Source organism: Heterocephalus glaber, unplaced genomic scaffold (genome assembly GCF_053883595.1).
Source record: "Heterocephalus glaber isolate CG9 unplaced genomic scaffold, H.glaber_assembly_v1.0 deba00001687, whole genome shotgun sequence".
In the NCBI taxonomy this organism is placed as follows: domain Eukaryota; kingdom Metazoa; phylum Chordata; class Mammalia; order Rodentia; family Bathyergidae; genus Heterocephalus; species Heterocephalus glaber.
Genome location: NW_028258412.1, coordinates 18,956,985 through 18,969,637, shown reverse-complemented (window position 1 = coordinate 18,969,637; position 12,653 = coordinate 18,956,985). Strand labels below are relative to the sequence as shown.

General features: G+C 57.5%; 1 protein-coding gene across 2 annotated transcripts; it reads right to left on the bottom strand.

Annotated features, from left to right (window-relative positions):
- Positions 1 to 160: 160 nt before the first annotated feature.
- Positions 161 to 7,870, bottom strand: Sds (serine dehydratase). Of its 2 annotated transcripts, XM_087198160.1 has the most exons (8): positions 7,766 to 7,870; positions 5,604 to 5,758; positions 5,276 to 5,315; positions 4,931 to 5,070; positions 4,749 to 4,840; positions 4,123 to 4,350; positions 2,520 to 2,644; positions 161 to 1,517 (listed from the first exon to the last, which is right to left on the bottom strand). In XM_087198160.1, exons 2-8 carry the CDS (start codon positions 5,754 to 5,756, stop codon positions 1,285 to 1,287), a joined length of 1,011 nt encoding a protein of 336 aa, XP_087054286.1. In that variant the 5' UTR covers positions 5,757 to 5,758; positions 7,766 to 7,870; the 3' UTR covers positions 161 to 1,284. The 2 variants fall into 2 exon arrangements, with proteins under 2 accessions (XP_087054286.1, XP_021113061.1); XM_021257402.2 differs by having other exon boundaries at positions 5,604 to 7,845.
- Between the last annotated feature and the right edge of the window lie 4,783 nt (positions 7,871 to 12,653).

The window sequence follows — 12,653 nt, the reverse complement described above, 5'->3', positions numbered from 1 at the left end:
ATTTTAAACATGCACTGTGTATTTTGTATATATCTCTGTTATCTGGGAACTGACAAAATGAGATTTTAACCTCTTTTTTTTTGAGACAGAGTCTCACTATGTAGTTCAGGCTGTCCTTGAACTCAGTGATTCTCCTGCCTCAGCCTCCTGAGTGCTGGATTACAGATGTGTGCCACCACGCCTGGCAATTTTTTAAATCTTAAAAACTTTTATTAGTACATGTTTGGCGTACATAATAATTACATCATGGGGCATTAACATGGAGTTCAAAAAACTTCCTGCTAGTCCTGCCTCAGCATTTCTGAGAGAGTTGGGAGAAGAGGGCTCCCTCTTCCCTGAGTCAGCCCGGGGTGTGTGTGTGTGTACACGAGTGTGTGTGGTGCTAGTGATAGCACCCAGGGCCTTGCACTTGCTAGGCAAGCAGTCTACCTGTGAACCACATCCCCAGCCCTTTTTTTATTTTGAAACAGCATCTTGGGAAGTCACCCAGCCTGGGGTCAAACTTGCCATCCTCCTGCCTCAGCCTCCTGAGTAGCTGGGATTGTAAGTGTGCACCACCGTGCCCAGGTTCTCTCCTGTTTTATACACGGACTTCATTGGGTGAGAGGGGTCCGTGTTTCAAGCAGGCTTGTGTGACACTTCAGCCATGCCTTCCTGTCACGCTTCAGGCGCCCACTTGGTGAACCAGACCCTGGAAGGGGGCTCACAGCTCTGCCCCTGGTGGCTCCGGATCAGACCGAGGAGGCCTTGTCTCCCTCCCCTGCCCCAAGCTGGCTCTGCCTCCAGTGCAGGTGGCCTGTGTCCCACCCTGGTCCCCTGCCTCCTCCGCACACCAGCCTGGCTGGAGCTGGGCCCTGACCTCGAAGCACCCCCGCCCTCCAGGTCTCCAGAACTGCGTGTGGGATGTCGGCTCCTGCTGAGGGCTGGTGCTGAGCAGCCGCAGTGGGTGCAAGAGGGCATGGGGGAACACACATGGTGACGGAAGGACTCCAAGGGTCTTTGTTTCATAAATATATATTTTTCTTTCTCAGTGAAAAAGTGCATATTAGAAAAATGAATCAGGATGGAGCTGGGATTCCTGAAGAAAGGATGAGACAGGTCCTTAACCCCGGATGGTGAAAGCCCGGGGCAGGGCCACCCTGCTCTGGGGGATCTGATGTGTTACTTGTGACCGAGGATGCCCACAGAGCGGTCACACAGTTCCCAAGAGTTCCAGTTCACAGTCTCGCTGGTGACAAGTTAAGGGGCCGCCAGGGACAGGCGAACCCCCGACTCCAGTCCTGTTCATGGCGAGGGCCCCGGGGCTGGTCCTCCACTGGGCAGCTCGTTCATGCCCAGCTGTTCCTTGAGCGCCTGCAGCTGGGCCAGGCTGATGTTGCTGCCCCCGCAGACGATGACCACGAGGGAGGACAGGGGTGCCCGCAGCTTGCCCTTGCCCTGCAGCCTCCTGACCACGTGGCTGTAAACCGCAGCCAGCGCTGCCCCGCAAGCGGGCTCCACCAGGATCTTCTCGTCATCTGCAGGGAAGGGGCGGGTCGAGGGGGCGTCAGGCCATGGGCGGAACTGGGATCACGAGCCAATCAACTCTCAGCTCTTGCCGCGCCTCAGTTCCTGGACCAAAGGTCCCTTCCTGACCCTTCCAGCCCAAACCAGGCTGAATGCCACAGGTGGATACAAATGGCTGTGATCGCCGGAGGACGGTGTTAGGAAGGATTCGGAGGCGTGAGCCAGCACGGTGGCAGGGTTGATTAGCCAAGTTGGCTGCAGGTTCAGAGGATTACACGGTAGCGTAAGTACTATCCTCTCCCTTCTTCGAGGCTCGGGAAATTGAACCCAGGGCCCTCCACAAACACCTTTTTGAGACAGGGCTCACTGTGTAGCCCAGGCTGGCCTTGGATTCACTGTGTAGCCCAGGCTGGCCTTGAACTTGCAGCGATCCTCCTGCCTGCCTCAGCCTCTGTTGTGCTGGGATCACAGGCATGGGCCACCACACCCAGCTCCCCAGCCCTTTTTTATTATTCTTTTATACATTTTTGAGACAGGGTCTCACTAAGTTTGTAGTTACCCAGGCTGGTCTTGAACTTCTGAGCCTCTTGCCCCAGCCTTCCAGAGTGCCGGGATTACAGGTGCGTGCCCCCATACCAGGCTTGCTTTCCTCCTCTCCCCTCTCCCTCTCCTCCCTCCTTGCTATCCCTGTCCTGGGCTGAACTCAGAAAGAGTCCAGTTATAGTAGCACCTCCACATCTAACTCTGGCCCATCCTTCCCGTTTTTACCCTGGCTACCAGGAAGCTCAGAATCAACATTTTAAACATTCAGTTGTTGCTCCCCGCTGTCATAGTTACCAGGCTCCCTTGTTCCTGAGGGGCTTTAGCATTTCTATTTTCACCATAGTGGCACTGTATTATCCCCCATTAACGGGATGTCCCAGGAGGGATGTATCAGAATGGCAAATGTGGGGCCACAGGATCCCGTGGCACTCGGGGAGCAGCAGGCTGGGGCTTGGGGACTCGGCACGCACCTGCAAACTTCTCAATGGCAGCCACGGCCTCCTGGTCAGAGATAAGCTCAGAGAAGATGGGGTGTTCTCCAAAGAGCTTCAGGGCCTGGGCACACACTGTGTTCACGCCCAGGGCCTTGGCAACGCTGGAGAGGGAGGGAAGAGACAGAGATGGGGGAGGATGGGCATGCGGGTCCGAAGGAGGCCCAGGAGCCTCTGCAGCTGTCAGGGCTGTGCCCTAGGCCCTGACAAGGTGGGGTCGAGGGAGGCACAGAGTGTTTGACCTGCGCTGACCTGGGAGCACAGGCCCTGAAGGTCCCTTCCGGTATCCCCAGGACCTCCTCAGAGCCACCCAGCCCCAGGAGGGATTCTTCAATGGCCTTTCCATCCCAGCAAACCCTCAGTGCTTCCTGAGAAAGTCCTGGGTGCCAGGATTCTCACAGCGTGATTTCATTCATCATTGCTGTTAGGAATTGGCTTGATTCTATAGAAAGGGAAACCCAGGCAGGGTTATGGTCATGTGCTCAAGGTCACATGTCAAGGGAGTGGTGATGCTGGGCCATGAGCAGTCTCCTGTAACTCCAAGGCTTACTCTGGCAGCTGTGTTGATATGCTTCCTGGCCTCCCCAGGGTGGCACCAGTCCTGTTCCCAGCTCATCTGCCTAAGGAGGCCCTGGGCATCTGGAGGGCCTGGCCCAGCTTGGTCCTGAGACAGCCTGTGGCTCACAACAGGTGCTCAGTAATGGCTTCCTCTGTCCAACTGTGGGGGTGTGAGGTCAGCACAGCAGTTTCCAGGTGCTGGGCTCAGAAATGTAGATATCCTTACTTGGACTCAGTCTTTCCTATCCGTGGCAGGGATGTTCTAGCCACATGTAAGCATGCCTGGTAGACACACTTCCCAGCATCCCTTGCAGCTAAGTGTGATCATGTGATTAGGCTCTAGCCAATGAGAGACAACAAGTACAGTCCCTGATTTAGATTGGTTTATCTGCCATTTATCAACTTTATGATGGTGCAAAAGTGAATGAATTCAGTAGAAACTGTACTTCCAAGTTTGAATTTGGACCTTTTCCCAGGCTAGCGTGTGATATAATTCTTGCAGTGCTGGAGAGCAGTGGTCAGCTGTTTGATCACAAATGGAAGTAACCAACACTCTATGATGGATTATGTTACTGAGTGAGTTTAGGTCATTCTTGACTTTATGAAAGATAGGTTTATCAGGATGCAACCACATTGTAAGTCAAAGAGAGCTTTATTGTGTCTCTCTGTAAAGGTTGGGACATAGCCTTCTACCTCTTGCTTCCTCTTTCCGGACAGATGGAGTGTGGGTGTGGTAGTTGGCACTCCAGCACCCACTTTGGGGCATAAGGATGGTAAGGCAACGAGCTGAAGGAAGCTAGGTCCCTGACCTCCTGGAGTTGCCCCTAGACTGCCCATTTCTAGACCTTCTCAGAAGAGAGAAATGAAGTTCAATCATGTTTTGAACTCCTGTGTTCTAAGGTTTGGGGCTGGGATTGGAACTCCTTGGGAGCAAGAGCTCTTTATTTCCTGTTCTCTCTCCAGTACCAGCTCCCTGGCCTCAGTTTCCACCCCTGTGAATGGGCCTCTTCCCCCACGTTCTCACCTGGTGATCTTGGGTAGGGTCACAAGCTTGCCCGCGGTGGCGGCGGCATGGAAGCTGTGGGCGCCGATGGTCTCCATGGCGATGACGGGCACGTCCCCCCAGCCCACCTCCTGCAGGCCCTGGACCACGCCGCACAGCAGGCCCCCGCCGCCCACCGACAGCGCGATGGCGCCCGGCTTTGCGCTCAGCGCCTCCTTCAGCTCTCTCACGACCGACGTGTGGCCTTCCCTGGAGGGCGAGGGGCGGTGCCAGCTCAGAGCTGGGTTTCCCGGGACACCAGGAGGGAGTCCCAGGGGTGTCAGCTTAACTAGGGCCGCTGGAGTTGCCTGCACACATGCTTCCGGTCAGCAGATGGCGCTCGCGAGAGCTGCCCCGGGCCGGAACCAGTGCGAGGCGCCTGAATCCCCCACTGTGCACGCGGGTGCCTGAACCGGGTGGGGGTCCCCAGAAACTGAGCTATAGCTGCCTACAGCTCCCCTTTTAACGCCCCCCCCCGAGTCACCTCCTAAAGAAACTCTGCTGTCCCATGTCTGCCTGGGGACCCCGCTGCTGCCACCTGCGTGTGGGTCCTGCGCTCTGCGTCTGCTCCCCAGGGGTGGAGCGGGGCGGCCCCGGGCTCCACTTACCAGATGAGGGGGTCATCGAAGGGGGTCACGTACACCCAGCCTGGGTTGTTCTTGGCCAGCGCCTTGGCCAGTACGAAGGCTTCATCCAGCGTCTGCAGGGTCACAGGAGCGGCAGGGGTGAGGCTGTGGGGGGCCCGTGCTCGCCAGCCGCCCTCTCTGCCCCCGCCCGGGCCGGCACACACCTCGCCCACCACTGTGACCACGGCGCCTTCGTCCTTCAGCCGCTGGATGGTGAGGGCAGGCGTGGTGTTGGGCACCACGATGGTGGCCGGGATGCCCAGCTTCCTGGCGGCGTAGGCGGCGGCCAAGCCTGCGTTGCCCGCTGTCGGGGTAGAGGGGAAGTTGTGTCCAAGGTGGCTCCAGACTCCCCTCTGGCAACCCGGGGTGACCGCTGGCCGCCCCAGAACTCAGATCCAGGACGGCTGCGAATGTGTGCGACAGCTCATTGCTGGGGAAGGCAGGACCCACCCCTCCCAGGTGAAGGCTGCCTGGACACAGCTGGGGAGAGGCAGGGAAGTGCCACTCACCCGACGAGCAGACTAAGTGCTCGCAGCCCCGCTCAGCCCACTGCGGAGAAAAGGAGAGGGGTCAGGCCTGCTCCACCATGCCCAGTTCCTCCTGCTCTTCCCTCCCTCCTTCACGAGAGCTGGCACCACCCCAGCATTGGACGGTGTCCTCCTCCCTGAAACACAGCTTGGGCCGGTGACCTGGCTCTGGGATCAGCCGATGGGAACCTCGTGGACCAGCACCTCCGGCCATCAGGGACCCTGATGTGGGGTACGGTCCCGGGACCCCGTGCTCCTTAGTGACACAGCACTAGCCGCACCCCCAGGGGACTGGGACCCTGAACCATACCGTCTTGCAGAAGTGGCCAATGCCCCGGATCTTGAAGGAGCCAGAGGGCTGGGCATTGTCCATCTTGAGGTACACACTGGTGCCAGCCACTTTGGACAAGGCCATGCTGTCTCGGAGGGGAGTCCTCACGTGCAGGGGCTCCCCGGATGCCATTGCTGAGAGGAGGAGGCCCAGAGGTGAGGACAGTGCCGGCAGCAGGTACCCCGGGACCAGAGCGGCCCTCTGTCCACTCCCCAGGATGCAGGAAGGGCCCCAGAGAGCTGGGTGCACTCGACCTGCTTCCATGTGGCATCCACAGGCGATCTAGGCTCTGCCACAGCTCCCTGCCTGTCAAACGGCAACCAGCATCAGCCCACTCCTGCATCAGGAACACCCTTGGTCCTGACGGGGGCAGGGGAGGGAGTGGCTGGCGCAGCTTGAGCTTTGTGGTGGTTGTGAGGATAAAGCCAGGGAGGGATATAGTTGTCACTTATGCAAGAAGTGCAAGAAGCCCTCATGCATGTGCACACACACACACTCACCACCCACACACTCCCATAGGAGATGCTCAGGAGAAATCAGTCTCAGGGCCTGGGGGAGCCAGCCCTCTAGTGTGAGCAGCCTTTTTACCATTTAAAGGTTTTGCCATGGGCCTGGATTGCTTATTGCAACACATACATTCTTTAAAAGTAATTGTTGGAAATCCGTTTTCGCTTAGGAAAAACTTGTTTTTTCAAGTACTGAGGATTGAACTTGGTACTGGTGATTGACTTTGCACTGAACTACACCCACAGCCCTTTAAAACTTTTTGTTTGTTTTTTTGTTTTGGTACCGGGGATTGAACTCGTGTCTTTGGCTTTCGAGGCAGGCGGTGGAACCACTGAGCTAAATCCCCGGCCCTAAAACTTTTTGTTTTGAGACAAGATCTTGCTAAGTTGCTCAGGCTGGGCTTGAACTTGTGATCCTCCTGCTTCAGCCTCCCAGAGTGCTGAGATTACAGGTGTGCAACACTGCGTTCAGCTACAGAAAACTCTTGATTATTGTTATAATAATCATTACACGTCTCTTTTCTCCTGTGCTGGGGATCAGAAAAGGAGTTGGCACAGCCTGGTCTACTTTGTTTTTCAGATTGAAGCTGCCAGGCTGGGGGACACCCAGGGGACAGGCAGAGGCTGGGGGAGCTCAGGAAAGCCCTTGCTGGTGGCTGAGATGTTCTGTGGCTAACCCAAGGTCACCAAGGAGCAGGGCCAGGGCTGGCATGGGGGGTCTGCACCAGTGGACGGGGCCCCTGGTGCCCAGAGGTGCGGCTTGGGCTGTCCGAGTGAGGAAGTCAGTATGGTCGGCGGCCGGCACACGTGCAGGCCTTTCAACCCCTCTCTGCTGACAGCCACGGGGGACACTGCAGTTTCCCCAGCTTGGGTTGAGCCAGTAAAAATCAGCAGGTGCTTGGCTTGGGGCCCCCACCACCCCAGGAGCCAGCAGCCCGGTTTCCAGTGCGGTTCAGCCCCTCCCTCAGCTGGGGGGAGCATCCTACACTGGAGTGAAGGGAGAAGGGGTCCTGACCACGCCCCAGCCTGGCCCCCCTCGAACACGCACATCCCAGCAGGTGTCACAGGAGGACAGAAGAAGGGGAGCCCCGACGATGGGGAGGGGTGACAAGGCCTCAGCTGGCCCACTCCCCGCCCCACTCCGGGAGCCACATCTGCTGCCACTTGGCTGTCAGTGATACCTTTTTTGGGTTTTATTTACTTTTTGGGGACAGGGTCTCGCTATATAGTTCAGGCTGGCCTTGAACTCACTGTGTAGCCCAGGCTGGTCTCAAATTCATGGCAATCCTCCTGCATCAGCCTTCTATGTGCTGGGATTACAGTCATGCCCCACGTTGTACCTACTTTTTTTTGTGGTACCAAAACTCGAACTCAGGACCTTGTGCTTGCCAGGCAGGCACATCGCCCCTGAGCCTTTGCACCTATTATTATATTAAGTGCACGGTCTCATCTCACCCACACGACATCCTTAGCAGGCCATCATCCCATTTTACAAATGAGGAAACTGAGGTACAGCGGCTGGCCTCAGGGTGTGGGTTTTCCTGCCTCACTGACGCTCTCTGTCCCTCTTCTGAGAGCTTCTCCTGTCCCTAGGCAGTGTGGTCCTGGGATGTAGCTGAGGAAGGGACCACTTACCCGGCTCTGGTGAACAGCGGGGACAGCCGGACAGAGGGAGGGACGCAGGGCGCTGTCCCTTGAGCTGTCCGGCTCCTCCGCTCCGCTGCGGCCTTTATTCCTCTGGGTTCCTGGGGCCAGCCAATGAGGCTCGCGCCCTGGCCCCGCCCCGCCCCGCCCCCAGACAGGGAGGCTCGGCCACGCCACGCTCCAGCCCTGGCTCGCTCAGTCCTTCCCCGGCCCCTCCTCTGTCCCCTTTCCCATCCGTTTCCGAGGGTGCAGACGGAGAGATGCTGCACAGGCGAAGATGCCCCTGAAGTGGCGGGCATGGGCTTGGCAGGCCCGAGGAACAATAATAGAATAACAACACGGAAAACTGGAAGTGTAACGGCTGCCGGGTCCTCGGCTCGCTCCACACCACGGAGGGGCTGGCACTGTTGCCATCACTGTCTCCCAGAAGGGGAAACTGAGGCATGGAGGCTGTGAGAGCCGGGAGGTGGCAGTCTGGCTCCTGAGCCTGCCATGCAAACCCAGCCCCCTTGTCCTCCAGAGGCTCTGGGCAGAAAGGGCCAGCGGGCCGGGTTCGAGTCCTGGCTGGGTCAGTTAGCAACTACCTGTGTGGCCACAGCCCCGCCCTGGCCTGTGCTGTCCCTGGCCATCCCTGTCTGTCCGTCCCCGGGCAGAGTGCGCGCGCACACACACACACGCCGCTCCTCCCCCCAAAGCCCTCTTGTCAGGCAGTGGGGACGCGAGAGCTGAAGAGACCCAGGGCGGCTGGGCCCAGGCCCCTCCTGCCTCGCACAAACTGTCTCTCTCGCTGTCCCCTCCAGCGCCCCTGCCGCCATGCTGGTCACACTCAGCTGTCCCCGACTCAGGCTTCGCTGCTGTCAGGGAGCTCACGTCCTGTGACATTGGGTGATGTCCCGGAGCGGGGCGGGGCCGTGATGGCACGTGGTGCGGACTGGATGGCGAGCCCTTCCCATGTGGTTCCAGAAATGGGGAAAACATTGAATTGTGAAAGCATAGATCACAGCCAGGTGCAGTGCCACACGCTTGTAGTCCTGACTACTTGGGAGCCTGAGGCAGGAGGATCACTCAATCCCAGCGGTTCAAGACCAGCCTGGGCAACATAGTGAAACTCCATCTCAAAATAAAAAGAATTAAAAAGAGGAGAAAAGACAAAATCTACATTGCTATCTTTGGCATCCTGTCCACACATTATCCTTTCTTGTTTTTTTTTACCGGGAATCGAACTCAGGACCTTTCGCTTTCGAGGCAGGCGGTGGAACCACTGAGCTAAGTCCCCAGCCCACACACATATCTTTTTTGAAGAATAACTTGATCGAGCTATCACTGATATCTCATAGGATTCATCTATGTACAGAGGGTCAATTTCAGGGCTTTTCGTTATCCTCCGAGAAACCCTGTACACATGAGCGGCCCCACCCTTGGGCAGCCACCACTCTGCTACTTGTCCACAGCTTTGCCTATTCCTCCGCCATCCCATGAACACAGAATCATACAACATGGGGCCCTTGTTTGTTTGGTTTTTGAGACAGGGTTTCACTCTGTAGCCCAGGCTGGCCTCCAACTCGCGGCGATCCTCCTGCCTCAGCCTCCGGTGTGCTGGCATTGCAGGCGTGCATCCCCCCCATCAGGCATTCTGAGGCTTTAACAACTTAATTGATATTAGACTATAACCATGGTGCCCGGCACACAGTGGCCCCTAAGGCAGTGGACACTTTGTGTTAATGTTACCCTGCTTGGTGGTGCCACAGCCCCCCCCGTTACTTCACCCCTTGCCGGTTGTGTGGGATCAGCATGTCCTGTATCCTGGGTGGCAGCAGGGCCGCCTGATGTTTGCTTTCTGTTTACCCTGGAGGTGTCTGGGCCTGCAATGCCTGATGAGCTCAGCTGCATCTCCTGAGCCTGCTGTGTGACCTCAGGGCAGTCAGTCACCAACCTCCCCTGGCCTCAGTTTCCCTGGAGATGAGGGTGCTGCTGTCAGCTGGGCATCTCCAGCAGAGAGATCACAGCAGCTCAGCAGCGGCCTGAGTTAGGGCTGTAGGAGCAGGTGCTGCACTCCTTTTCTGTTTTGGCCGGGGAGTAGTTTGTTTTGAGGCAGGGTTTGGCTGTACAGGCCAGGCTGGCTTCGAACTCACAGCGATCCTCCTGCCTCAGCCTCCTGAGTGCTGGGATTACAGATGTGCACCATCATTCCTGGTCCCTCTTTCTAAAACCATCCAGTCTGCTTTCATTTTATTTCTCAGCACTTGTCACACACTCATCCTTCCTGTCCCCTATGCATGCCCCCCCCCGACTCTGAGTTGGAGATTTTGCCTGTTTCATCCACAGCTGAATCCCCCAGGCCTGGACAGGGCCTGGCATACAGTAGGTGCTCAGTAATCATTGCCCACACATTGCCTAATGAAATGAGGAGAAGGATGAAGATTGCAGTGTGATCACGGAGCATTGTGCCTGCTGCCCTGTCATGGTCTCACTGCTCTCGCTCCAGAGGGAGCCCCTCCCCAGCCTGCTTGTTTCCTGCTCCCCATCTCTGTGAATGCACCCCCTAAACCACAAACTTTTCCACAGCCTGCAGACTCCAACACACAGCAAAGTCCAGCGGCAACCCTGGGAGCCCTGCCCGAGGGTGATGCAGAACCACACTAACGCCTCCCTGGTTCTATCTTTGCTACTTCTGTTAATATGACCAGGACTTAGCCAGCCATGGTGGTGCATGACTGTAATCCCAGTACTTGGGAGGCTGAGGTGGGAGGATTGCTGTGAGTTTGAGGTCAGCCTGCATTGCATAGTGAGACCCTCTCTCTCTCTCTCTCTCCCTCCCTCCCTCCCTCCCTCCCTCTCTCTCTCTCTCTCAAAAAAAAAACAAACCCAAAAAGCTTTATCCCATATCCAACTCCTCTGCCGCCAGCGCCCACGGGAAGTTACATGGCCGTTTTCTTGGGGAAATGTGCCGCGTGAGTCAGGCCTCCCTCAATGGGGCTCACACCTGTCACCCTGCCGCCCTCCCTGCAGGACCTGGCACCTAGGCCCCTTGGTTTCTGTCACCTGGCTTCGGGCCATCGATCGATTCAGTAAAGAACTCACGGAGTCCCCTCTGGACAGTTCGATGGTGACCTCTCCCAGCCCTGCGTCATCTCCGAATGTGACGAACAGCCTGGTGGTGGCCAAGGTCAGAACGTGCTCTCTAGGCCGTCATCCCCACCAGCAAACACGTGACAGGTGGAAGCGGCCAACGTCCTGGGAGGGGCTTGGTCCCAGATCATTGAGAAATCTCCAGCTTTGTTTTTATGAGACAGGGTCTGGCTGTGTAGCCCAGGCTGGCCTCAAACTCACATCCTCTGGCCTCAGCCTCCTGAGGGCTGGGATGACAGGCGTCACCATGGTGCCTGGCTGGGGTTGTGAATTAAGTCTCTTGGGCCTGCGGAGTCCAGGCTGAACATCTTCCCACACTGGCTAGGTGCTGGGCCACCTGAGGCAAGGCACCGCCTGAGAGCAGCTTCCCATTCCGGGTGGGAGGGTCCCTGCCCCTGCCCCTGCCCCTGTCCCAGGGTCTCACGATGCCGAGACCATGCCCCTCGAGGACAGGGGATTCCCCAGGGACAGTGCGCCTGTGGGAGGCGCTGGCTCAGACCAGGCATGGCTGAGCTAAGGGAATCAGCCTCCTTAGCCTGAAGAGTGAGTGGAACTGCGCCCAGGGCCACCTGGGCAAGTCAGGGCGGGCTGGCCGCCAGCTGGGCAGAGGCTGGTGAGGCAGCGCTAATGGATTCCGGGCCCTGGAGGTGTTGGGGACAGGGCCGCTGACTGAGCTGTCTATGACCTGGTGCCTCTCACTTTCCACGGTCCCCTCCCTCGCAGGCTGGAACCTGGCAGCTGCTGTGTGACCTTGGGGAAGCAGCTCAGCCTCTCTGATTCTGCATCCTCCATGGAAACAACCCTTTTCCCGCTCAGCACTCTGCCATACCAGGATGCAGCGCTCCCAGCATCACACACCTGTCACCAGTTGCTGTTTCTGCTGCCTTGCTGAGTCATCCCCTTTGCAGCGACAACAATCAGCAAACACAGGAACCGCTGTGGGGCAAAGGCTTGGCTGAGCCCCAGCAGCCCCACCTGGAAGCAGCATTTCAGCCCTGACTCCCAGGGGAGGGGCCGGTGCAAACAGGTTATGAGACCAACTAAGGTCACATGGCCAGGAAGCGGCAGAGCTGCTCTCAGGTCTGTTCGGTCTGCCAGGCCTGCTCCCTCTCTGCACCAGAAATCCTACCACTGCTTGCTGTTTTTCCGCAGAGATTACATTTTTTTTTTTTTTTGAGAAACTAAGCTGCCCAGATCAGGCTCAAACTTGTGGTCCTCCTGCCTTAGCCTCCTTGAGCACTGGAATTTTTAAACTTTGACGCTGGCCTTAGCTTCCTCAGCAATGATATCGTGAGAAGTGAGTCATACCATGCACACACACACGTAGACTATACTCAGATGGCAGATCTGCTTTCTAATGCATGTGGAAATGGGTGCCCAGCTATTACCACGCCTGGTGTGCAGGGAGGACACAGGGCCGGCCGCGGTGGCGGCAGGTGATGGGTGGGTGGTGGTCCTGTGAGTCTCCGTCTCCTCCAGGAAGCCCACCTGGATGCCACCCTGGCCCAGCTGCCGACGGTGACCTCCGCCCTCCTGAGGGTGTGTCCTTCTCTACCCTTCCCACTGGCCGGGGCCACCTCTGCGTCTGCAGTCCTGGCCCGGGCACCTGTGTGGGACAGTGAGAGCAGAGGGCAGCTGGCCAGAATCCTGCACCTGAGTCCCAGCCAAGCGGCCCACCTGGACCTTGCACCCAGCAGTTAATTGTCAAACCCAGGGACATGGTACGTGCTCCAAGAGGGACACAGCGTCC